General features: G+C 32.7%; 2 protein-coding genes across 15 annotated transcripts; both read left to right on the forward strand.

Moving 5' to 3' along the window:
• The first annotated feature begins 10,245 nt into the window (after window positions 1-10,245).
• Window positions 10,246-12,368, forward strand: LOC141613035 (UPF0481 protein At3g47200-like). Its single transcript, XM_074431773.1, has 2 exons — window positions 10,246-10,573; window positions 11,050-12,368. The coding sequence occupies exons 1-2, from the start codon at window positions 10,550-10,552 to the stop codon at window positions 12,340-12,342; spliced, it is 1,317 nt and encodes a 438-aa protein (XP_074287874.1). The 5' UTR covers window positions 10,246-10,549; the 3' UTR covers window positions 12,343-12,368.
• Window positions 12,369-18,413: 6,045 nt separating this feature from the next.
• On the forward strand, window positions 18,414-26,710 carry LOC141613041 (tripeptidyl-peptidase 2-like). 14 transcript variants are annotated; one of them, XM_074431793.1, is made up of 13 exons: window positions 18,414-18,671; window positions 18,983-19,051; window positions 19,543-19,696; window positions 20,429-20,521; window positions 21,040-21,408; window positions 21,675-21,774; window positions 21,900-21,988; window positions 23,770-23,939; window positions 24,385-24,460; window positions 24,569-24,643; window positions 24,747-24,883; window positions 25,403-25,496; window positions 26,406-26,710. In XM_074431793.1, exons 2-5 carry the CDS (start codon window positions 19,023-19,025, stop codon window positions 21,064-21,066), a joined length of 303 nt encoding a protein of 100 aa, XP_074287894.1. In that variant the 5' UTR covers window positions 18,414-18,671; window positions 18,983-19,022; the 3' UTR covers window positions 21,067-21,408; window positions 21,675-21,774; window positions 21,900-21,988; window positions 23,770-23,939; window positions 24,385-24,460; window positions 24,569-24,643; window positions 24,747-24,883; window positions 25,403-25,496; window positions 26,406-26,710. The 14 variants fall into 14 exon arrangements, 9 of the variants coding, with proteins under 9 accessions (XP_074287894.1, XP_074287910.1, XP_074287901.1 ...); XM_074431809.1 differs by having other exon boundaries at window positions 21,040-21,320; XM_074431800.1 differs by having other exon boundaries at window positions 21,040-21,252; window positions 21,321-21,774.
• Window positions 26,711-27,538: the final 828 nt, after the last annotated feature.

A 27,538-nucleotide genomic window follows, 5' to 3' on the forward strand; every position in this document is an offset into this window, starting at 1 on the left:
ATTTATAATAATTTATTCATTCAAATGCAATTGTTTCCTTAAACAATAATTTCATCTAAGTAATGAAACAATTCGATTACTTAGACCGTATCTCATTTAATCATACTATAATGAAATACGTAAATTTTACTTCCAAAATCGTCCGTCAATTTTAAGTAATTTAATTAACCCGTATCGTCATACGATCAATTAAATAATCAATTAAGAGTGTTACCCTTTAGGTATTACCTAAGGGGATCAATCGATCACCACCGCCGCACGACAAGTAATGTCAAACTCTAGTCACCAATCATTACCGATATGTGTGGACCAGTTGACTGTAAAATATTACATCCCACATGTATTCTTAAAATGAGATTTAATAATGATATTTAAATCATGTGATCGCACTATTGTTGAGGACACATTTCCCAACAATCTCCCACTTGTCCTCGACAAGTGTGCGTCACCAATTCTCTTGTCCTATTACTATCTCCCACTCAATGCAAGGTGTCTTTCAGGTCGTACTTGCAAGTGATCATATCGAGAGTGGTTTCCTCGATCTGGAGAATAACTGTTTGACCGGATTTATCTATCATAGATACCTTCCGAGCGTGGCCACGCATTTCCAGTTCATTACTCCTCGAGTGGCCCTGAGATATTGTTTTAACCCTGACAAGGGGGTGGACAATTCCTATCGCACTTATTCCCTTCGACTAGCCACAGCCATCATAACCCAAAATATGCCCATTTGCCCCCATTTACGAAGGTCGTAGTAACACAAATCAAAGTTAATCTGAAACTGTGCCATCTTAGGCGAATAGTCTTTAGTCAAAAGAATCGACTCATTAGAATACTATAGTAGCTCTCGCCACGACCAGGCTATATAAATTGCCAGAACTCTATAAGCGGTCATAAGGCCCGACAAAGTGTTCCTAACAGTCTGCCTATGTGATCGACTAGTCATATCACATGACTCTATGACACTTGAACTTGCCATCAATCGCATCACACTCTAGTCACTTCGAGACGTCACCTCATACAAGCGACTATGGGCTAATACTATGTTAATCCGAGTTCACTTTAACGGGGTTCAACGTTGTCTCTACAACCCGTTTGGATGTAACAAAGTATAATAAAAGAGTTTTAAAATAAAACTCAAACGACAAATGCAATTATCACACATGAATAATCAATGCCTGATTACTATTTCATGTTCTATAATCTAATTTGATCTTGTACGTAGTTGTTCATTTCAATTTGATTGAAATGACATGACTCATCATGTTTAGCCTTTGAGAAGGCTTTGGTTAGTAGGTTTTATCAATTTCTTGTACCTTGCTCAACCTTACTACATACTTGTTTTCCTCTGTAATGTATACATTTGCATCACAAAACTTTCTGAGTACGTGTCGAGATCCAATCAAGACATAGGTCCTCTAGCCTAAGAATAGCTCCCACTGTTTTCACAGTGTACGGGACTCATCCTCTTGTACATCTCATGATTGCAAGTGTACTCAATTTCCGTTATAAATATCTCTCATTGTTCTTTATTGCCTAGAACGATTCTAGAAAATCTACTTCTTAATTAACATAGCCACAATGGTATCTTAACCATCTTAATGTGTTTTGATTATGGTTTTGTCGGAAACCATGCGCAATCTCAATTGTCAATTGTCACTTGTGTAACACCCTTACACAAAATTGCATCATAAACACTTTGTTTTACTTCCTTAATGCTTCTGCAAGCACTTAAGCGTAATCTTTATAGCTTACTTGGTAAAGATTACTTAAATTCGATTTTTGTAAACAATTCATCATACTCAAAGCATATGAAGTGTTATACATCATTTCTTTTTAATTGATTCGGCAGCGGAAGCAAATGAAATCAATCAAATATGTTCAATTTAATTGAACTAGTCATGAATCTTATCAACATAAGACTTCTTACTGACGCTAATATCATGTGGATTTATCTTCATAAATCCGGATATTCAAGATGTATTATAATACTCCAAAAGTCTTAAATCATTCTCAATGATCAATATGTCATCCACATATCGGACTAAATTAAAATTCCGTAACTCCCACTAAACTCCATGTATAAAAACAACTTCTCGACTTATCGAGAAATGTTTTATCACATGATCAAAATGTTGATTCCAACTCATTGATGTCCTACTTAAGATCCTCTCTTAGGGGTCGTTTGGTTCACCATGGGAAGATGAAATTCCCGGGAAGATTAAATTCATGTGAAGTTGAAAATCATGTGAATTGTATAAATCTTGTTTGGTTGGATGTGGGAACTTGAATTCATGTGGGAAGTTCCACTTACCAAGGGGGGGCTAGGTAAGCGACTTCCTACATTATGTAGGAATTGGAGTTCCATAGGAACTTCAACTTCCCATGAATTGGGTAACCAAACAAGACATTATTTTTGCACTTCCTAGGAACTTCCAATTCACATGAATTTGGAAGGCAACCAAACAACCCCTTAAGTTTCACATTATCTTAGGATTGCAAGAATCTATAAAACTTATGACATGTATTGAATACATTCCTTCTATTGAAGAAGTGGGTTTTAGATTCACTTGCTGTATGCATATCCTCATAATGAAACACAATCCCTAAGAAGATCCAAATAGACTTAATCATTTCAATTAGTGCAAAACCCTTTGCAACCAATCTTGCTTTGAAATATCTCTTTATTAGTGCAAAATCCTTTGTCACTAATCAAGCCCTTATGTTTCGGATTTTCATGGCTCTAAGCCTTGTATTGAGTTGTGACTTAAACACTCTTATGTAAGTCATATGTTCATTACTTTCTAGAAGTAATCAACTTGAATCAAACAATTTCTTTTGTAAGTTATAAGCTCTTTACTTTCTTAAAAGTGGCATGAATTCATCATTTTTAACAAGTGACGAATTTAACCTCCTAGGTTTTGAAGAAACAATGTATAATGTCTTACACAAAACGTCTCATGTAGCCAAGAAAGACCAGTTTCTTGCGACATAACATTCTCTGTGGCATTCTTTGTGGCTCTTGAATAATTTCTCTCACTCTGTCTTCTAAAAATAAACTTGTATTTTAGAAAGACAGCTTCACGAGCCGCAAACCCGTCGTACTCGTGATAATTGAAGGAGGAAAAATGAGCATTTGTTTCTTGTGAAAACTTACAAACATGGTACCCTTACCATTTCATATCTCATATGATTCGATTTAGTGGAAAAATAATTTAGACAAAAAATGATAAATTCCCCAAAAGGATCAAGTAACTCAAAGTAACTTGATTGAAGTCCAAACCATATCGAATAGCGTTTGAATTCTTATCCAACCACACATTATTCCATAATGCGTGCTAAGAGAGATTAATTTGTGATACTATATCACAATTCATTTGGCTTATATCAAAGTCTTCACTTTGATAATCCCATCACGACTAAATCGTGATTCCTTGAACTTTTTGAACATTCTTCAAGGATTTGTCTATTTACCTTATTAAGTGAACACATTAGCATTAACTTAAATCGTTGGTAAAAGAAAATGATCAACCTACTTGGATCAATGATTTACAACCTCGATCTTCTTTTTAACCAAAAGGCACGAGACATCTTGCTTTGAATACAAGATACGCATATACCATTAACTATCTAATGGTTTCAAGAGTACTCGATAACTCTTTGCGTTCATCATTCCAAAATTTAAGGTTTAATCTTGGGTTACCAATTTGAGTCTTACATCATCTACATGATATATTTTTCTAGTTTGGTTTAGAACATAATCACCTTGATAATGGGCTAGCCATACATCAAATCGTGGTGTATAGGGTCACAAAAGTGAAACCTCTTTTGTATCTTAACAAGTTTGTATTCTTATTTAGAGTTTATGCACTTAATAGTCACAATTAAGTACAACTTTAAATCCAAAAACTAGATTGAGTACACAATTACTCTATCTCTCGACATTATTGTTGCTAGTCGTCATATTCTAATCATCATATGTATCAAGTACAATGATGAAAACCTCCACTGGTTTCTAATATGGACGAAGTGGTACTAGGAAAATTTATGTTTAATCAAATAAACATTTAAAGAAGAAGGTCCCATTAGATGTCCCACAACTAACTTGTTGATTCTTCAATAATTTGGGGTAGTTTCCTTTCTTGTGTCCAACATTTAAGACAATGGAAACTTTATCGGTCGGGATTGATAGGTTTAGTATCGTCATTCTCAACAACTTTACCTTTAACATTACCTTGTATCAATTCCATTATAATCTTTACTTCTTGAACCTCGTCCTCATCTTAACGGTTTAAGAGAATGCTCCCACTTATTTCAATGAGTCTTTGCTTTGAGAAGCAAAATTGAATTCATGAAGATCACTCTTCATTTGTTCGTTTTAGTCTTAAAACTTTCATTGAAGTGGTTGCGTTATTTTGGTCAATTACGAATTCTTGACAAAACTAATTACCAAAACAATTTATCGCTTCAATGTACTTAATTCATTTAAGTACATGAAAAACAATCCATTGTAAGTAGATGTGTTAATCAAGAATCAAAAACCTGTTTGATAATGAATAACTTATATCTATACTCTTTACAAGAGATCCTTTCAATGGATAATATGAGGTTTTAGAAGAAAATTCATATTTGTCTTTAGTTACGATGTTTTAATGGAGATTTGAATCAAAAATCGAAATGATATCGTATATGATTGTGGTAAAGAAGTAGAACAATATGATAACGGAATAATGAAAACAAAACATTAATCGTTATAATAATACTTGTAAACAAGTATAGCATTTACATAGTGACCTCTACCCAACTATGATAAATGATTCCAAGATCCAAATTCATATTAACTTGGGCACGGGGTAGCCGATGAAACCCTTATCAATATAACTCGGTGGATTAACTCTTTAATCGATTCTACTTTTAGAACTCTTGGTCGATAATATTACATTAACATTTATCTTTAGCCCAAAACACATCCGACAAGGGCACGGTGGGGCCGATACATCCCTTATCAAAAACTTTTGTCGAGTTCAATCCAAATTTCGAATAAATGTGTCCATGATCCAAACCCACATTAACTTGGGCACGGTGTGGCCGATACATCCCTTATCAACATGAATTCGGTGGATAGACATTTATCACCCACTTCCCCTACGTAACAAGGTTTGTACCCCGGTGGGGCCGAGCGCACTCCCTCGCGAAATAGGTTTTCATGGTTTCTACTATCTGGTAAGGCTATGTCTCAATTAATTGTTTTAGCGAGAGGTCATGTCAATTTATTATCTATCACGTTTTAAGTGAACTAAAGCAGTGAACTACGATAATTGTAATTGACACGGTCGATAAACTCGATGAAAGAAGATGCATGTTTTAGTTATGGCGATTTAGCGATGCATGTGACATAAAATAAAATGCAAGCATAAAATAAATCTTAGTATGGCCTTTCCTAAAATAGAAAAACTATTTAACTATTACATATTCGGAAACCAACTCCATTGGTCCCTTGAACTTCGGTTGTGGCACGCATCTCGAGGTAACACCGTCTTTATGTATCGCCATCTTGAAGAAAGCCGTCTTTGGTAACTCCGAGATGAATTTAAATTACATAATAAATTACATAATTTCCTATTATACATTTGTAACTAAAATAAAATAAATCTATTAAATTACAAAACGGTGATACGAGATCACAATAAAATTACAACCGAATCGATATTCCCATACATTTCGGGAAATACCAATTAAAAACTAAGGCCATACTAAGTAAAAATTACATAATTCAAAAATTACATAAAATAAAATTATGAAAATCATAAATAAAATGCAGCATTATTATATGTATGAACATGCCCAATTTTTATGCTAAATCGCCTTAATTAGCCAATATCGTATATTACTTGGTTTTTACGGATTTGCGTGAGTTCAACATTTTACAATCACATAAATTACATAAATTCATATTTATGCATAAGTTAATTACCCTAACCTCTTAGGACTCAAAATTTAGTCTTCACTAATTATTTGACCATAATTAACTCATATTTCTAAAATTTGTTCATTAATGGACTAAAAATTTCAAAAATAAGCTATAAACTTCAAATAAATCACAAAATTTCAAATAAATTCAAAATTAAAATTTAAACTCATGAACATTCTGGAAAAATACCATGACACTCATAATGTTCAAAAACTTAGGTTAAAAATTTCGAAATTTTTCCGGAAAAACAATGTTGCGGTTTATCGGTTTTAACTAAAATAATCATAAAAACATGAGAAAAATTTTATTCATCAACTTTTCAATTTTAGATCTGAAAAAGATAATAAAATGCAACATATAACGTTTTTCCTTAGTCATATATTATGTTTTATTAATTTTTCATTAATAATGTCACTATTTATGCTATTTTTCTTCAAAAATCCATAAATCATGCAAAAAGACATCACTATAGCCCATTATTTTACACACATCTTATAAAATTGCATGTGACAACATACTAAATTTCTATGACCAGATTCGAAATTTATCTCATATTAACCTATTTTTCACCTAAATCCGAATTTAATAATGAAAAATCCATTTTTCGAGCATAACAAGTCCAAAAATTATGAAAATTTACAGGTTATCTCAAAATAATATATGTGACAACATATCCAAAAATCACTGGAAAATTCGAAGTATAGCTAATTTTAGACTGAAAATGACATTTTTACTCATAAAATCACATTTAAATGCCATTATTGTATAATATGAACAATAAAAATCCGTAAATTTAACCAAAATATCCTAAAACATTTTAGGACCAGAAATTTTAATATGCATGAATTAATTTCGTGATATATCATAATAACACAAATTTTACAAGTTTTATATGTTAATCTTTATAACTCGGAAAAACTTTTAACCGATTTGCATGCAAACAACCAAGGCTCTGATACCAATTGAAGGAAAAGTAGATCTATATACTTATATATTCATATATTCTTTAATTTAATTTGTCATAAAATTAACAAGTGATCTTATGCATGCAAACAATATAAAATATAGAGAAGAAATCATCATCTTACATTGGATGTTTCGGTTTTATGGGCACAAATGAGTTCACCTACTCACTTGTTCTTGAGCTTCCAAATATTGGATGAACAAGGTTCAAATTAGAACCTCTCCCAAAAGCATATACCCAAGATAACCCCTTAATAGATTAATATTATTAGATCTAGAATAATAATAATCTTACTAAAAATTGACCCAAAATAATTATTTTGTACTCTATAATTTCGGTATATAGAGGAAGGATTTTTTGGAGTTTTTTTCTCTCTAATTTCATAAGATGTAGAGAGCATTTTTATTTCTCACACTAGAAAAATATTATGCAAAAGTATGAATGAAAAAGATAGAGAAAAACTCTCTCTTTTGCTCTTGGAAAACCGGTGGGAAGGAGGGGGAGGGAGCCAATGCATGGTGAAGTTTTTCTATCCAAGAAAACATAGGCTTGCATGGCTATGGCTAGGTGTAATTATATTGTTTTCCACTCAAAAATACAACATAATTTAAACACCATACTACCTCCTTATTTTCGGTCCAAATGAGATAAAATGGATTCCATTTTATCTTTGTCAATTTGTCAATTTGTCATATGTCACATGTCACATGTCACATAAAATTGTTATGTATTTTTAACATATTAAAAATCAACGTATTAATAAAATACGTCATATACAAAATCGACTTAGTAATTCATAATTACTTGTACCAAAAAAATTTACCAATTTATAAATCACAACATCTTGTATTTATAATAATTTATTCATTAAAATGCAATTGTTTCCTTAAAAAATAATTTCATCTAAGTAATGAAACAATTCGATTACTTAGACCGTATCTCATTTAATCATACTATAATGAAATACGTAAATTTTACTTCCAAAATCGTCCGTCAATTTTAAGTAATTTAATTAACCCGTATCGTCATACGATCAATTAAATAATCAATTAAGAGTGTTACCCTTTAGGTATGACCTAAGGGGATCAACTGATCACCACCGTCGCACGACAGTAATGTCAAACTCTAGTCAGCCAATCATTACCGATATGTGTGGACCAGTTGACTGTAAAATATTACATCCCACATGTATTCTTAAAATGAGATTTAATAATGATATTTAAATCATGTGATCGCACTATTGTTGAGGACACATTTCCCAACAGTATATCAGATGTATTATCCACTTACTACCATTTTCAACTATAATCTAATATCCGTCGTAAAAAAATTAAGGAAAAAGGGAACATACATCGGATGGTAGTACCTCAGACCTTATTTGTTTTTGAGCATATGTGTATTTTTTCCTAAGCTTATTTGTAATACCCGTACCTTTTGGGACCCACAAATGTACCTTGGATTACGTGAGAGGACCATCGGACGAGATAAGATGTACTCGAGAGTGAAAGTATGATAGTACACTAAACCAAGTGAGACTTAAACTAGACCTAGTGTGGCAGTATTGGACCAACTAAGGCGTTTACCCGATCGAGTGAGCTTCACTCGATCGAGTGGTCTGACACTCGATCGAGTGGATGGCACTCGACTGAGTGAGTGACACTCGACCGGGTGGACTCGCACTCGGTCGAGTGGCGCTGAATCAGAAAAACGGGATAAGAAATCTCAAACCTCATCCTTATTCATTCTATCTTATCCATTCTCACTCCAAATCTTCTCCCTTCTATTTAAACCTCCATAAACACCTTCTTCCATGGATCCAAGATTGCTTTAAGGAATCCCCCACCTTGTTTTTCATCATCCACACTTGTAAGTCGATTTTCACTCATCCTTGTTTAAGTCTTAACCCTAATTTTTTGGGAGTTTCACTTCGGTTAATTAGTTAGTAATTAATATATGTAATATGCGTAATTAGTGGGTAATAATAAGGGGTTTATTGTATTGTATATTAGTGTAGGATGTATTGGTGATGGTATTACATGATTTGTTTAGGAATGAGACGGTCCTGCGAGACGGAATCATATGGGATTCGAGTAGCTTATGAAGGATCTTAAAAGGTAGGTTTATCCTACTCGGTTTCAATATTTTGTGTGCATAGTTGTGTGTCTTTCATCATCATTTCATGTATGAGTCGATTTGGATATCATGTTGGTATTTGAGGAAATTTTATCATCTTATGTTGGGATTGAGTTCATGATGAGTCATATAATTGGTGTTGTATTACACTTTCCACGTGTGGTTATTGTTGTGTTGTGTTGGAGATCCTTGGTGTTGATACTTGGCTATTGAGGAGACGTAAGACAGTTGGAAAACCGTCTTACGCTCGGGTGCCTCATAGAGCTTCCCACTCCAAGAGAGATGTGCACATTAATGGCTTGAGTTAGGAGAGACTCGTGTGGGTGAGACACGACGTCTGGCAGGGGATCCAGTTGGCTTCCGGACCCGGTTGGTCACGACGTGTCCCGGTACCTTATGGTGAGAGGTGGTGTCGTGGGCTTGTCCCTGTCACCGGTGGTTATGGGTATGTCTGGGCATATCCCGGTACCGACATGGTAATTACATTTCAGTTACATTTTGGCATGTTGCATATTTATTTATTATGTTGTGTCTTATATTAATTATTGAAACTGGCGTGTTGTGTGTCTGTGTGTAATTGTCACCTATTTCCGGGGTGGCCTGTGTCGATCCATATGATATTTCCGATCATATCGGGAGCAGGTTGTGTATAGGTTGAGTTGGTGTCACGTGGGAGGCGGGATGAGCTTTGCACTTGGAGCCAAGTGTCATGTCCTTAGAGTAGGGTAATAGTCATGAGTTGTATCGCTTATCTTACTTGTGCTTTTATGGTTATGTAATCCACTAAGTACTTTCTTTATATTAATTGTTTCTTAATTACAACTCCGATTTCACCGCCTCGTGAGACCGAGATGGTAACATCTCCCAATTACCTCGGCCGGGTAAGAAGGGGGTGTTACATTATTAAAGTTTATAAGTTAGATTTTAATTTTTTTTTCATCAAATCTCAAATTTAACTAAGCTTATATATAATGTTTTTGAATTATATTGTATTTTTTGAGCTTAATGTTCAAGTGAATGAACTTATAAACTTTATAGTAAAACTCATAATTTTTAAAACAAAACTCAAATATTTTATTATAATCTTCAAAAATTATACAACGAAAGTAATGCATCAGATGTATAATCTACTTACTAAAAAAAGTAACTGAATTAACAATGCATAATATACTCACACTATGAGTCTCTGACAGTAACATGCTCCATGTCTTTTTTGCTCATTCACATAGATACCCCTTTCACGTTTGCACACAAATTGCTAGAGCCTTGACCACACCAACCCTCATCTACCTCTCACATTACTTAGCTTAGATCTCCCTACTTTTTCTCTAATTAATCACAAACTTAATCATTTTGGATATAAACTTCATAATGAGTTTATTCATTATTGATTAACAAATTTTATATTATTTGCACCTCAAAATTATATAAATTTTTGGTGTTATGTGATTCATTATTGATCCTACCTTTGAGTTGAACTCATGAGCTCCAGCAGCTTCAAAAAGGTTAGCGAAAAACTTCTCATATTTCTAATCTTATGTTATTTGGTATTATGCTTGTTGGCCTCAACAAGCCGGTATATATGCTACCAGATTTTGAATCCAAGTCATAAATATCATATAACCACTTAACGACTTTATCGACAACCCAGTCTATATATAAGTGTACCCAAAACCTTAATGTTGAGGACTGTAAAGGGTGGTTGTTGACAGTAGCGGAGCCATGATTTGCGGTTATGAGCGAAAAAATTTGTAAGGGGTGAACAAGTAATATCATAAAATAAACTCGAAAATACTCAAAACATTTAACATTAATTGCGAAATTTTCATTTTTCTGCTGGAAGTGCCCCTGCTAGGCTGCTAGCCCCCTAAATCCGCCACTGGTTGCTGATTTAAAAATAAGATCATTTTTTGCTTTATTATGGAGTACTTTGTGTATAATTTAATTGATTGATTGATTGATATCGATTTTCTCGTAACAGAGAAAAAAGCGAGGACCCACTTGGAAGGTGGACAATGGAATTCATCAATTGGCCAATTCCATAAGAAAGAGGTTTGAAGAACTACCTCCTCTATCTTCCAAATGTTGCATCTATAGAGTGCCTAGAACTTTAAGAAGTGTCAATTCATGTGCCTATAAACCTTGTATTATTTCAATTGGGCCCCTTCATCATGGTACAACTAGATTACAAGGTATGCAAGAGCATAAATTAAGGTATGTCCAAGATTTTCTTAGGAGAAATGAGAGAAGAACACTTAAAGATTATCTTAGAGCCATAAAGGGGTGGGAGAAAAAAGCAAGGGAGTATTACATTGAGAGTGTTAGCTTGAGTAGTGATGAATTTGTCGAAATGGTTTTTGTTGACGGGTGTTTTGTTATCGAGTTCTTTGTGAATTGGCATTGGGAGGTTTTGGATGAGCAAGATCGTATTTTTGGTAAACCGTCATTGGAGCATGTAATTAGACGCGATTTCTTATTGATTGAAAATCAACTCCCATTTTTCGTCCTTGAAGGTTTATACAATCTCGCTTTTGAAAATGAGTTTACCAAGGGTTTTCTCTCTTTTGTTGATCTTTCTTCCGAGGTTTTATTAGGGGAAAGTGAGCTCCCAAAAAAGTTTAAAAAACCAGATCGAATCTTACATTTTGTCGATTTCATGAGAACTTATTTCTTACCATCAAATCGGAGGGACTTAAACTATGTTCCACCACGCAATGTAGAATGGGATTTCCCTCAGGGAGTAGGAGATCTCCATGATGCCGGAGTCCAATTCGCCACAACAACCAAGCATTCTTCGCTACTTGACATAAAGTTTGAAAATGGTATTCTCTACATCCCAAAACTCGACGTGGAAGATCATACAGAGGCGCTTCTCCTAAACCTATCAGCATTTGAGCAATGTCATTACAACTACGATTCCTACATTGTCGATTACATACTCTTGATGGATGTACTAATCACGACACTCAAGGACGTGGATATTCTCATAAGTAGCGGGATTGTATCGAATTCCTTAGGCAATAACGACGATGTGGCACGACTCTTCAACACTATATGCAGAGAAACAAGTTATGAAGCTCACAAGTTCTATTACTCTGATCTTTGTAGACAATTGGTTGCACACTCGAAAGCGCCATGGAATAAGTGGAAAGCTACATTGAGACATGACTATTTTAACAATCCTTGGACTATTATTTCAGTTTTTGCTGCAATTGTGCTTCTTATTCTAACTGTTGTTCAAACAGCTTGTTGTATTTTTTCCTTGAAACGCTAGAACATTGTGCACTACGATTTTGTTTCAGACTTTCGAGCAAGTTTCTTACTCACAAGAGACTTATCTAAATGTTGGACCAACTCAACAATTTATATAAGAATTTGGTTGGTCAACCCAAGTAAAATCGACTTACAACCGCAGGAGATCAATTACTTTTATTGTGTTATTGTGATTGGAATCATCCGAAACCTTCACCAAATAATATCAAAGGAAAGATATTAAATACTCCCTCCCAGTCGTTATAATGTTCCCCTTTGATATGGGCACGATACTTAAGGAAAAGTATTAAAATATTAGTAAAAGAGTTGTGTGGGGTTGGGGTAGGAGAGAAGGATGAATTATTAGTAGTTAAATAAAGAATTGTGGGGCCAAAACATAAAGAAAAGTAATAAAATAGGAGTAAAAGAGTTGTGTGGGGTTTGGTGATAGGAGAGAGAAATGAATAAAATAAGAGTAAAAGTTTCTAAAAATAGAAAGGGGAACATTACTTGAATAATCCGTTTTGGAAAAGAGGGAACATTATAGTGACTGGGAGGGAGTATATACTAGTATAGATCCCGCGCGAATGCGCGGTTATTTAGATAGGAATATTAAAGAAAATAACAATTATTCAACTGATATTTAACCCAATTTGAAATTTAATTGTAAAATTTATTGTTATTAATTAATGTTTTGCATTAATCAATGGAAAATGGAAAGTTCGGTATAATTTAGATGTAGATATAATATAATGAAAGTCTAATTACGAATATAATATAATAAAAGTTCAATTATAAATATGATATAATGAAAGCCCAATTATGGCCAAAATTATTTACGCGGGAAAATTTGGGAGGTCTCTTATTCTTTTAGTATAAGGGGAATGTGGTACTTAATTCTTTCATCTCAACAGATTACATACGTTTTTATTCATTTATAATAATATTTTAAACAAATGTGAAAGACTTATTGCAACGGAGAGAGTATTATACTATGCATAGCTAGATCTGGCACCGAGTCAACCGGATCAGGTTCCGGTCAACGAATTCCGGGTTTGAAGGAACTGAGTCATATGACCAGGGGCGTCTCGAATAATTCGGAGGCCCGTGCAAAATAAAAACGGAGGCCCTCAAAATTTAAGAAAATAAATTAAAATGGTTATGGCAAGGCTCAAACTCGGGTGGCTTGAACAATTGAAACATGTTTTTGTTAATATACATGGAGATTATTATGTATATATGACTAATGTTTTCATACTTTATACGAACACGAGGTCCAAAAATTTGGAGGCCCAGTTCGCGCGCTCAGCCCGCACTTGGTCATAGCCGCCCCTGCATATGACTCATATCGGGTCGGTTCATTTAAAGTTCAGGTCGTTTTTGGTCTGTAAATATCAAGTTATTTATGGATATTCGACAATGTGTACATTGCAAAAAAAAACATTTTGGGTTGAGTTATACTCCACGACAGGTAAATTCCCGTTACAAGTCAAACTCAAGTAGTCAGTTTGAGTGTTGGGTCAAGTTAATTTTACAAGGTCTATATAATTCCTTGTCTATATATATATATAAAAGAGAGTTTTTTCGAGCGATCTGAGAGCGTCCACATCATCAAAAATCAATTTAGGAAAGTATAATTTTTGATGTAAAAAATAAAGTGGAAAATCTTTGATAAAGAATTTTTAGTTACTATAATAATATATATTTCCTAAATTATATTCAAGTGATATTTTCAATTTTTATATCAAACTTTTACATTTCATTTGGCAAAATAATGTCGGTAAAAAAATTATGAAAATAATATAATTAGATTCGTGGAAAAAAATGTTATCATTAGAGTATAGATTTCATATAATTTGCACATATTTAGGATGTTGTATTTCTTAATATGTTATATGTTCTACGTTGAATGTATAAATATTAGAATTTTCCCACATTGAAAGATTAACACAAGGTGAGCTGATCCTATGATTATAAATAGAAGACATCATTGGAACTCAGATATCAACCCAAAATCTTTTGAGTCTCTCAAGTATTGTCTTAGAGAGTTACTAAGAGTTAAGATTTTGTATTATTATCTCCATATTATGAGATATAAAAAAATAATGTGGAGGATATTTTAATTATTATAATATATATTTTTTATATTTTTTACATTTCATTTGCAAAAGTATCGTTAAAAAATTATGAAAATTATATAATTAGATTTGTGATAAAAAAAATGCTATCATTAGAGTAAAGATTTCTTATCATCTGCACATATTTTAATTGATAAAAAAAAGAAAAAAATATGAACATATTATAGTATTAATCGGGTTGGATGTCAAACTAGGTCCGAAAAAAGATGGTGTACTTCTTACTTCTTAGTGTGTTATTTGTCCACATTAATAATTTAGGTGTTGTTAATATATAATGTATAAAGAGTAAAATTGTCCTACATCGGAAATTACAATAAGATGGGGTGATCATATGATATGGTAAAAAAAAATTATGAAAATAATATAATTAGATTCATGGTAAAAAAATTGTTATTATTGGAGTATGGATTTCATATTATTTGCATATATTAAAGATGATATATTTCTTAGGAGTCGTTTCGTTCGAGATGAAGGAATGAAATGGAACAGAGTATGATATCATAGATGTATGAGATTCCAACTTCATTTCATCTCAAAGTTATTTGATTCAATCTAAATAAGTAAAGGGAAGGAATCAAGTTTATTAAAGGGGAGAAGGTGGATGATATTATTTGCATATATTAAAGATGATATATTTCTTAGAATCTATTGAGTATCCAACTCCTCCAAAATCACCCAACCAAACATTTGAATTGATTCAATCCATTCCATTCAATTCCATATTAGCCAATCAGGCACCCATAAGTATGTTATATGCCCCAAATTTCACATATAAATAATAGGATTGTCCCATATCGAAGGATTAACAAAAGGTGGGTGGACTTATGATTATAAATAGAAGGCATCCTTTGAACTTAGATATCAATCCAAAATCTTTTGAGTCTCTCAAATATTATCTTAGAGAGTTCTTAGGAGTTTATATCAGTATCTCCATAATATGATATTAAAAATAATGTGGAGAATGTTTTAATTATTATAACACGTATTTCCTATGTTATACTCAAGTGATAGTTTATAATTTTTATATAAAAGCTTTTCATTTCATTTGACAAAAAAGTATCTTTAAAAAAAATATGAAAATTATATAATTAGATTCGTGGTAAAAAAAAATTATTACCATTAGAGTATATATTTATTATCATTTACACGTATATTTATACATTATATATAATCTCTTTTCCAGGATGGCTCCTATTTATAATCATGGGATCACCCCCTCTTATGTTAATCTTTCGATGTGGGACAATTTTATTATTTATATATGTAGTATATTCATCACACTAGATTATGTTTTAATGTGGAACATATAACATACTAAGAAGTACACAATTTTTTATATTAACAAATTATATGAAATCGATACTCTAATGATAGCATTTGTTACCACAAATCAAATGAAATGTATAATTTTTTATATAAAAATTAGAAATATCACTTAAATATAATATAATATAATATAATAAATATTAAATTATAATAATTAAAAGATTCTACACTTTATTTCTTGCATCCAAAAATATTATTTATAATACTTTCCTAAATTAATTTTTAGGAAACTCCACCTTGATAATCATCCGAGGTGGGACAATTCAACTATTTATATGTAGTATTCACCACACCTACATTATTTTCCAATGTGGGACAAATAATATACTTAGAAAAAACATTATCATATCATATATATATATAAGTATAGAAAAATCGTACGAACATAGCATATTATTTTCTCATTATTAATCGGGTTGGATGTCGAACTGGAGGCGAAAAACATAGTGTATTTCTGACAATGTTATTTGTTCCATATTGAAAAACAATGTAGGTGGTGTTAATATATAATGTATAAATAGTCGAATTGTCTACTATAAGGTGGGGTGAACCTATGATTATAAATAGGAGTCATCTTTTGCACTTATCAACCAAAATTTTTTTGAGTCTATTATTATTATCTCTTTAATAGAAAAATTTATTTATTATTAATTTTTCTCGCATAATCAATAAACGGTAGACGTGTATGTATTTATTATTTATTTTCTTTGAAAGAGATATTTTAATAATATGTAAACAAATGATTATCATGTAAACATTAAAGTTTTAGAACATTTTTTTCATTATAACCAAGTTAATTAACCCGTTGCAACGCACGGGCTTTCAACCTAGTATTATACTATTTGTAGCTATATAATCCCTTATTTGTTGCTATTATTCATAAATTTACATTTTTTCCATACTCTTTAAAAAACGAAAAAGGCTACACATACACGAGGTGTATGAAAAAACCATACACGGCCAATGATTTCGTGACATGTGGCTAACTTGAGTCAATCTTAAGTGATTAATTAAGGGTTAAATTGGTAATTAAATATATATAGTTAATTTGTTCACCACATGTAGTTAACATTATTTAGGGTAATTTTTTTTATTCTCTTGTTTTATATTATAACTATTATTTTTATTATTTTTATTATTATTATTATTATTAATTACAATTTTTTTTTTATCAGTTATCCCTAATAAAACTCGATTTATTCAATTAATTAGAAATCGATTAATCCTAATTCAATTAATTAAATATTTTTATTATTTTTTTTAATGAAATGTTTGTTTTTTTCTTCACTTAATTTTGTTTTTAATTTTTACGGTTATTTTGATAAGGTTTATTGATTAAAAAATATGGGAAGATTTTGGTGCCTATCAACAGTAGATCAAATTTTCAAAAATAAATTCCTAAAAACAAGCAAAAATATTTTCACAATAGGAAATCTAAAAGATTAAAAAAATCTTTTTAAAAGCACAGTTTCTATACTTAAAAACTAAATTCCTAAAATCAAGGAAAGAATACTTAAAAAAAAAGGAAACTTTGAAATTTAAAATCAGATTTTTTTAAAAAAAGCAGTTTCTATACTTAAGAACCTAATTTTCTAAAATTAAGGAAAAAATATGTTTAACAAAAGAAAAATTTAAAATTTAAAATTCGGAATTAAAAAATGTGGAAGTTTTACAATATAAAGATTTGTAGTGTGTTAGTATTATGTGCTGATACCCTTGCATACTCGGGCTTGGTTATTACTCGTAGTTGTTTTGCCAAAAGATGCTGCTAAGTCCACCCGTGTTCGAATCTCAATAGCCACTTTTTTTTTGGCCTTTTTTCCCTAATTCCACACTAACGCTAACAATTTACATCAAAACTAACCTGCACATACGAGATTAATTTAACCCTAAAAATTGATTAAGAATACGATTTGATTAACCGAGTTAAAAATATTTTATTAATTTTGGTTGCTATTTGACTAACGCAAACAATTTGATTAAGTTTTAGGTTACGATTTGGATTAATTGTGGTTACGATTTTGATTATTGAGTTAGGGTTCATCAATTTGATTAATACAAATGAATTAGGTTATCATTAATCAAATTAAATTAGGATTAATTCGATTTTCATTGATTTAACAATAGGATAATCGAATTTCATTGATTAACCGAAATAACAACAGGGTTACGATTTTGATTTTAATTAAATTTGGGTTAATTGATTTTCACGAATTAAATTAGGGTATTCATCAATTTGATTAATAAATTAAATTAGGATTTGATTAATTGAATTCAATTTTTATCTATTTTATTTTATTGTTTTTAAAAAACCGATTTTCCTATTTATAAAAGCTAAATAACAAAAAATAAATAAATAATAACATAAATTTAGGTAATTAAAAGAAATTAAAGAAAGTCAAAACAAATTAAAAAACTTCCATAAAAACGGTTAACTACTATAGTTAACTTATTAACCCAATATGTTAAATTACTAATCTAACCTTACTCTAACCTCTACAAGTTAACTCTAGTTTGGCATGTGGCGCATTCTCATTGGTCGTGTATGAAAAAACTCATACACCTCGTGTATGAGTATCATCTTTCTTAAAAAACCACAACTTACTTTACTGTAGCCAGAACAGTACAATTACCATATTCTTCCCATTTTGCCCCCTTATATTCTTCTTATTTGTGTTGGGTATCCTGCTTTTCTATCTTTTCTGTTTCTCTTTCTTCTCTTCTTTCTTCTTCTCTGGGCGATGCCATTTGTTTGTTTCATCGTCTTTCTTCTTTCTTTTTACTATTCTTATTTCTCACTCTAATAATTTATCTTATTAATTCCTTCGGATGTGTACAATTCACTCATCAAATTAAATCATCAACAATGGTGATCAACGCGTAGCAGGTAAGTTGTTCTGTTATTGATTGTGAATTTTGATTGTGGATCAAATTAAATAAGTTAGGGTTTAGATTTTGGGTTTAAATTAATTGCATGCAAATTTATTGAGTTTTGTTAAGGTTTAAATTGATTGTATGCAATAATTTAGGGCTCAAAAGAGTAGCCTTTATTATTCCATTTTCAATTTCTGGATAATTTTGGTGTTTTTATTATGACTTGGTATGTTTTTTTATTAGAGGTTGCTAAATGGTTTTGTTTTCTTAATTATTGTTGTGGTACGAAGACTCAGCAATAGTGTTTTGCAATTTCCATGTTAGGATAAGGAAAGGTGTAGGACGAGGATGGTAAGCGGTTGCGATGGTTGTTCAGGAGGTCGGATATCATAGGTATCACAATGAGGAACGCCGCCAGCGATGAACACCGGCACTCGTGATGTAGTGTGGCCTTAATTACCTTTATTGTATCTTAAAGTTTATACGGTTATGTTTTCTCTTTTTGCTACTCCGTATATTTTTTAGTTACTACCATGGCTTTTTGATTTGGGTATCTGTGTATTATATGGAAAATATACTTTGAATATTTTAGGGTCTGTGAATATTAGTTGGGTTTGGCGACTTTATTTCAGACAATTATCAGTTATTTATTTGCTTGTCAACTGATTTATAATCAAAACTATCAAATGCATTTTGTAGCATTTGCAGTGGGTATTGTATTTCAGGCGACTTTTAAATGCAGCTCATGTTTCAGATTCCCTGAAAATGTTTCCTTTCTTCTAGCTTTTTGAATAGTTTTAGCAGCTTGCATGTGACTTGTATTTTCCATGCTTTTGTTGCTCTACTACTGTATTTTAAGCTTTTATCTCTCATCTTTTACGCAGTGTGATTGTCGATCCTGCTAATCTTGAAGATGGCCTACACTATTACGAGGTCTATGGGATTGGTAGCGACAGCAATGCCCCGTGGCGAGGTCCTTTGTTTGGAATTCCAGTAACCCTTACAAAGGCAATGGCTGTGAAAAATTGTCCACTTGTGGTATCCTTGAGGGAATGCGGTTCCATCTAGGTACATTACGAGTCTAGATGTTTGGTTAGATAGATAATCCTACCTTCCTCCATCTATCCTTGTGTAAACAGAGCACCCTATGAATTTGATTTTATGCCAGCTTACATATTTTATCTTGATCCTTTCGAATACTTTTTGAGTATTATAGCTTATGACTATATTGTGTTTAGTGGATATGCTGATAGTGTAGTCATATACGGACGAGTAATCTTGCCTAAACTGTCGTTCATGTCTTGACTGTATTGTGTTTAATGGATGTGATTCCTGACATCTTATTACATGAAGGAATTACGAAGACTTCTTAAAGCATGCAAATGATAGGTTTCCTCTCTATTTTAGGGGGATTTAAGGAAAAGTGGTGAACTATCTACTTTACCCTTTTAAAGAAGATTTGAGATATTAATTTTATGGTGGTAGTTCGTTATCTAGGGGCAATATTAGATGATTAAAAATTTTCCTTACTATATTTAGAAAGCGGACAATTATTTTGGGATAAAATTTGAAAAGAAAGGGGGCAATAGAAGTGGGATGGAGGGAGTATCTTTTTTAGCTATTCCATTTGAACTAATGTTAACTTATAACATCATGTCTTCTTCCCGAATTCAAGTCAAAACGAAGATGGGACCAGCTTCTTTCCATTTTCTCTACTTCCTTAACCTCTCTCTCTCTGATGCTCCTGTCATTTCCTCTATTCTATTTTAGCCCACCCAGTTTTCGTTGCCTCTTGGATTCATCGGAAAATTATCAATTAGAAAAGAAGATGGGACCAATTCCAAATTAGACAAAGTCATTAAGGTATGCCAAATTTCATCAATTTACATTACGTTTAATTTGTCCCTACAAAATAGAATGTGGATTAGCTATAGTAACTTTTGGTGGATTATTTGGTTGAAAGTTGTAAGTTGAAAGTTAAAAGTGGGTGGTGACGGAGCTGAAGAAAGGAAAATTAATTGTGACATTTTATTTTTATCATAATCTCAAGTTTGTATGACCCTTTCATTACGGTTGCTTAAGGTTTTTAGTAACGGTTTTCATAGCTTTAAAACTTCAGGTCTTCTTCCCGAATTCAAGTCAAAATGATGGATGGCTATTCATATGTCAACAAATCCAAACACAAAGATCTTTTGTGTTTTGATTCAGATATCTTATTACGAAGAATTTTTTTTTTTTACATTTTTAAACCTTTGCATGAGGGTTGGCGTACATTGTATCTGCAATTTGGGATGGAGGCACTACTAAAGTGTGAAAATTGACCCATTATTGTGTCTGGATTTTTGGTTGAGCTTAATTAAATTTCTGATTAATATATGCAGGTTAATGCAAAGGCGATTAAGCATTGATCAATTTGTCTGCTATTACTGAGTTAATCTATCAGTGCGGTTATAATTTGTTACCATATCAAGGTTGATACAGAATAATTTCGGATGTTGCTCTCGTAGATAGCAAATTTCAGCTAAAGAGTTCAGTGGAAGTTGAAGTTGTGGATTGATAAAAACGCAGTACCCTTTCAAAACCTCCTTATACTGGTCTGATATATCTTCACATCCAAACCACACCCAGCCCGATTCTCTTTTCCTCATCTTTTCTTGTACAGGTAGCTTATATGGCAACAGTTGGATCATTCTCATTCAATTCTTTCTTATCTGGTATACTTTCTTGTGTCGGAACAACTCATCTTGGTGGTAAGTATAATCTGTATTTATTAATTGTTGCTTTTGGACCTTTTTTTGTTAACCTGGAAATTATGTCATTTAAATGATGTTGTAATGTCTCCGCATTCAAGTGAATAAGGAAAATAAGGAATTCAAGATATGGTTCTTTCTCGATCTTGCATCTCTTTGTTCTGTTACCATTGTCGTTATGTAAGGTTATACTTTCATGAAAGTTTATCTGACTCTCAGGCTTTTTTTTTAAACTGACAAATATGCTTTTGTCATTCCTCTTCCAGCAACATTGAAGGCATCACTGGTTTTAGTGAAGAAGACTCAAAATTGGTTTTCAACTATATGAGTTTTGCACTTAAGTTGGCAAGATCTGGTAGCATTCAGGTATGACTTTGGTTTCCATTAAAATGTCTTGTAACGTGAATGTAGTCTATTGTGCACATTGCTTATTCCCTTATTCCCTTATCCCTCTATCACCTTCTTATAACTTGTGGTTCTTCTTGTACTAGGACAACTGATATTTCATAAACCGCTTCCAATTTTGATAGCCACTGAAATAAGGCAAAGAAAGTAGGGCGGTCGATAGTGTTCAAACCAGGTGAACCCATTTTCCTCACTGTTTGACCAAGAAAACATGCAAGTGCACTATTCTTATCAAATTAAACTATCCTAATTTTTTCAAAAGCTTGCTTTCTCTGTCGAATTAAAACATTAACTATTGATGCATTAATAGTACCGCTGTTGTGTCTGTTGCATGAGATTGGTGCTCGTTTTGTGACGCCCATGATTGCAAATATGTTTGGGAAAAATGCGAATGTGAATGTAATAGCATAAGTTAGTTTTTCTTAATGAATCCCGGCTTTCACTTCACTCCTTTCCTTTGGATAAGAAACTGCACTCTTTTATATACATTGTGTTTTGTATACAAAGATGTTTGCGTCTTTTTTTTTCAATTGTGTGGGTGATCAATTTATTGGCTTCGAGGCCATTTTTTTCATTGTATCGTGGCTTGGGTTCCCATCTCTATTAACACTTGTGAAGATATAGTGTAGCTGTTTATAGGCTAATTTTTTAGCACTTGAGCTGTAGTATAGCTGGTTATAGGATAATAGTTCATTACTCTGCATTGTTTTCATCCCTTATCTTTTGGCACTGGTTAATGGTGATGAATGTTGGCCTCACTCTGGTTTTGCCAAATAGAAATTCATTTTTTAGTCCTACATGTCTGTGAGAGACACTAGCAATGGACACATGTAGTTGAGTCGAAGCAAGTTAGTTAAGCTGTCTTCACCCTAGAAATTTTGCATGTTTGTCAGTATATTATGCAGGTTCAAATTAATTTCTTTGTTTATTGATTTTACGGAAAGTGAAAGAGGGTCTGCTTCTACTGTTAGTAGGTTGCGTGGTTTCTTTTAGTATTTAATCTCTTCACTCTTTCAAAGTTTAGACAACCATGAATTTTTCCACTAAAAACTTGGATGTATGTTTTAAAAATGTTTGTGCTCTGAGAAAAGTTAATGATATTCTTTTGATTTGCATTGTGTCTTGGTAATAACAAATTTGTTTGATCACTTGATGTAACATAAGATGTTCCTGAACATTTAGCATCATCTATGGACTTGCAAGATTGTGATAGCTGGCTTTGTTTTAATGGGTATATTTATCTTAGCTAATGAGTATTTAGCAATTTGTGTTGAATGAGATTCTAGATAAAATAGATCCATGCCTTTGGATTCTAGACATAGCAACGACCAATGGCTTCTAATTTGTGTGGGTGTGGTCGCATCTTGTTCCGATTGTCCCTACATCTTTCAGTAACTTACGACCTTTTAAGTGCCTTTCTTTACAAATTAGTGAAAGTATTACTTAATATAATATTTTTTTAAAATTTACTACCTACTATCATCCATTTTATTACAAATTGCTACCACAACTGGTTTTCAGCGGAAAATTATGTAAATAGACAGCTCTACCCTTTTAAGCTTTCCCTTTAATTACAACTCTACCATCTTCGTCCTCCTTATTTAACCATTCCAGCAAGCAGCAATGATATTAATTCTGAACTGAATACTTTTCGTAGATATAATGACTATTTTGTTACTAATTGAGTTTATAAAGAAATTTTAGGAGCTTATTTTGTCAAGCACTATCTCAGTAATCTTTCTTGGATCAATTTGTTAGGTTAGCTAATTAGCTTGACGGTTAATTATTCTCACCGAATCTTTTATTAGTGATTATTTGAAGCTGTATATGAATTTCTGAAGCCACTCTATACTTGCTACCAATTTGTCAGATCAAATTAATTATTTTGGAGTACCAAGTAGGTATCTTTTTTTGCATGTACTTGTTTTAAACATTTGGTTTCTCTTTCGGTTCCAGGGGATATCCTCACGGGAAGTAGTTCTAGAGGAACGGTACACTCTGGGATACTACAAGAATGGTTTCGGTATTATTGGTGGACTACTCGTGGAAACTGAAAGATAACGTGTGTCCGTGTGTGGTCATGTTTAACCGGAAAACAAATGCGTAATCGTGATAGATTTTATTTGGTGGGTTGATCATGTTTTCTGAAAAAAAAAAAGATTTAGGTTTTGTTGGATGTGTACATGTGGTAGCTAATTTCCGTACAGAGTTGGTCTTGCTTAAGAGCCATCTTGAGTTAAGACCTCTATCGACCTGTTTTTATTTCCACCTTTATTTTAATCGGGTGTGAGAGTCGTCTTATGTTAAGACGGTCTTAATAAGCAATGGTGAATTCGGTAATATATATTTCATGAAGATAAATTGGTTTTATAGTCCCTTACTCTTTGGCAATTAAGGAGAGTTTTCAAATGGGAGAAACACAAATATGTCACACCTGATGTAGTTTCTTCTGCTATGCAATGTGCATCTCTGTGTTCTTTGAAATTTGGCTCTTCTCCTTACCTTTTTCATTCATTTACCTCTATAGGGTTGGTTGTGCTTCTGACAACCGCTTTAATGGCTGATTGTTAGGTATCAAATCTAAGAAGACGTGGCCTGAATAGTTGAATCTCTTTCAAAGTTTATGTTTAACCCAACTCAAGCTAACGTATCTTTCTTACATTGTTTAGCTTGTTTATGAGCTTTCTTGAGTTAGTTTTGATTGTTTTATAGTGTTTATATGTTCAGTATGATGAGGTTCAATTGTTTTGTTCAGGCCCGCGCTCATGTGATTAAGGAAATGAAACATAGGAGGTTAGCTGGCCAAAGACGGAACAGAACCCATTAAATGGTTGTTTATTTCAGAAATTGGTTTCTCAATTTTTTCGAGTTTGCCATTCCTTTTGGTTTCATTAATTGTGATTTGTGCCATCTTATTGTTGTTTTCCTTGTAGTTATTGTCAAGAGATTGAACCTTGCCGTACCACAGCACAATTTTGACTGACGAGCCAAGAACTGGCACGACACGAAGGCTTGCCATCCGTGCTTAGGCCATGCCGCCTGGATACAGTGTTTATCACATCAATTCGAAGTAAAACACTTACATCACTCTCGTATATATTTATAGTCACATTGATAATTTTTACCGATGGAACATATTACGCATTTCTATGTAACAAATGAACAATAAGTATGAAATGGAAAGAAATAAAAATCAAAACACCATTTCAAACATATGCACTAGAATTTTGAGTTCTTTCTTTATGGTCTAATCACCCCTCAAGCTGCAAGTCAAGTTATTAGCAAAAAATAGCAATGTTTGTAAATTTTTGGAGGATAGTAAGACTTCGAAATTTCATTTCTCGCATTAACTCGCTCAAATCTTATGATTTTGAGTCAATAGAAACCTTGAGATATTAGTAAGATGTAACATGTAAATTTATGCGTACATATATGTTGTAGAAGTTCAGATATGATCAAAACAAGAAGACTGCGCAAGAAAGCTACTATCTTCTGAAATATAGTCTGTCGCCACTCAATTTGCCATATCCACATGACCATTTTCTGATGTTTGATGTTCAATATATTGAGGTTCGGTTATCTTCGTTAGGTTTGTACTAATCTGGGTAAGGGAGATGCAGCACGAGAGCAGGGGAGATTGATCGTCGGAAGTGCGCCAATAATGGATGGTTTAGATTTTCCCGGTAATTGTTTGCTTTTTTTCTTCAATTTACCACCATTTAGTTTCATCAGTCATACCAATTTATTGTCACTTTTGGTGGTGTTTATGGTCTGAAGTTGTTTTCGTTTTTTAGTTCTTTAGAACTTGTGTATTTTTAACAATACTGAGGTTTAAGTATTTTTAAGACTCTTCTCCAAGGCTACCATTGTACATCCCATTTAGATGTAGGCATCAACTACTCATTGTTGTCTTCAATGATCTAAAACAATGGGGCATGGTTAGTACAAATATTTTTTGGGGGCAACATTTTAGCTTGCGAAGTAAAGCTAGAGACACTTGCAGCTTCCTTGCTCCAAAGAGCAAGTAAAAGAACCCGAAATCAAAATGCAGAATCTAACAACATAAGCACATATGTAAGCCTGCATACGTCAACAACTAAAATATCTAAACTTTACCATACAACTACCCACATTAAAATACAGTAATAAATCATAATAATAAAACAAGCAAAAAGAGAGAAAAAATGAAGGAATTGTGAACATATTGCGGGCTTGCGGTCAGATGATACAATCTCCTCACCGCCGATGTTGGTTGTCCCTTTGTCGCACCTTCAACTCTGATAACTATACTGATATACTCCATTAAAGTTCAGAACTTTGACGCACCAAATAAACTCAAATACAATCTCTGTTTGTTATTAGTAGCAGAAATTTGCAATATGGGTCATCAAACTGTAACTGTAGAATCATCAGCTGAAATGGGTCCTAAGAGAAATCAAAGGAGAAGAGGACACTTGAAACTCATACTCCTTTTGATACTTTAGCTTTTGGCATTTCTTCTATACTACACTTTTGTTGTGTTTTGACTTTTTGATACATTAATTTTTCTAAATATTCCTTGTTTCTTTTGCATTGTTTGCTTTAATTTTCAGCAATGAAATTTTGGGAAAATTGGAGGTGGATGAAGGGAGAAATGGTGTAAAGGTGCTCTTTAGTATTAACCATAGAATGGGAAAAGTTAAATGTGGCAGTAAGTTCCCCTTTAAATATTTTGAAGGGGAAAACTGAAGCATTGCTGAAGCAAGGCAGCGATACCATGTCATTTTAGGCTTTTGTATGCATTTTGTTTTTGGGAGCTACCATCATTTGAAAGAGAAACTCTTATTCAGTGTATTTTTTTTATAAGATACATCGGGCAATTAAGATTTTCATTATATATATTCGGTGTTTATAGTTAGCTCTAAGATTGTTTTGAAGTCAATAATATAAGGTCGTGCCATTCTGCTGATAGATAGCGTTAAGATCGTTTATTTGTAGAAAATTATATCGATATGGATTCGTGTATGTGGAGACAATTAAGGATGATCCAAATTTCACGTGGCGGTTTAGTGAGAGAATATGGAGCACGATACTTGGGCAGATAGCACCACAAAAAAACACTGCTAATGAATTTATCTCGACGAAATCAAAATGAGCATGTAGGATTTGAGACTCCCTTCATGTCGGATAATACCACGAAAACCATGTCCTATTATGTTGCTATACTTATGTCTTACGTCCACTTAACATTTTGCCAAATTGGGGCACCGTGCCCGATAGGGCGCGGTGCAACAACTAGTAAAACAAAAAGGACAAAGTTAAGGTGTTATGAGGCGATACTAACTTAGTTCCATTATCCAATTCAGTGTAAATTTGGCAAAAGCGTTTGATTGTCCATGAGGTGCATGCCAATTGAAAACGATTTCACTACCTCACTAATATTAATGGACGTTTTGGCAATATTAAAAAAAATAAACGATCTACCTTTTGAGGTTGAGAACTTGAGATGACAATAAACATCATAAAGAGTTCATATCAAATCGGGTATTTTATGAATTTTGGGACAAATCTGCTGGCCTTAATAACAACAAACATGTCCTTTATCGAACGCCTTAATAGTCAATATGTCATTTATAATCGTCTGCTAAAAATAATCCGCTAATTACCAAATAATGTCTAAATATATATAGCGATTGTGGTCCAAAATTATCAAATAGTCTACCACATTAGTTAATACGAGTAGACT

Source organism: Silene latifolia, chromosome 1, assembly GCF_048544455.1.
Source record: "Silene latifolia isolate original U9 population chromosome 1, ASM4854445v1, whole genome shotgun sequence".
Classification (NCBI taxonomy): domain Eukaryota; kingdom Viridiplantae; phylum Streptophyta; class Magnoliopsida; order Caryophyllales; family Caryophyllaceae; genus Silene; species Silene latifolia.

Bases quoted from the DNA above. Each gene is read 5' to 3' on its own strand.
- LOC141613035 (XM_074431773.1), top strand. From the start codon at position 10,550: ATGAGCTCCAGCAGCTTCAAAAAG. The intron at 10,574-11,049 runs GTTAGCGAAAAA...TTCTCGTAACAG, and splicing joins GCTCCAGCAGCTTCAAAAAG to AGAAAAAAGCGAGGACCCAC.
- LOC141613041 (XM_074431777.1), top strand. From the start codon at position 19,023: ATGGTTGTTCAGGAGGTCGGATATCATAG. The intron at 19,697-20,428 runs GTATCCTTGAGG...ATTCTATTTTAG, and splicing joins TGAAAAATTGTCCACTTGTG to CCCACCCAGTTTTCGTTGCC. The intron at 20,522-21,039 runs GTATGCCAAATT...TAATATATGCAG, and splicing joins AATTAGACAAAGTCATTAAG to GTTAATGCAAAGGCGATTAA.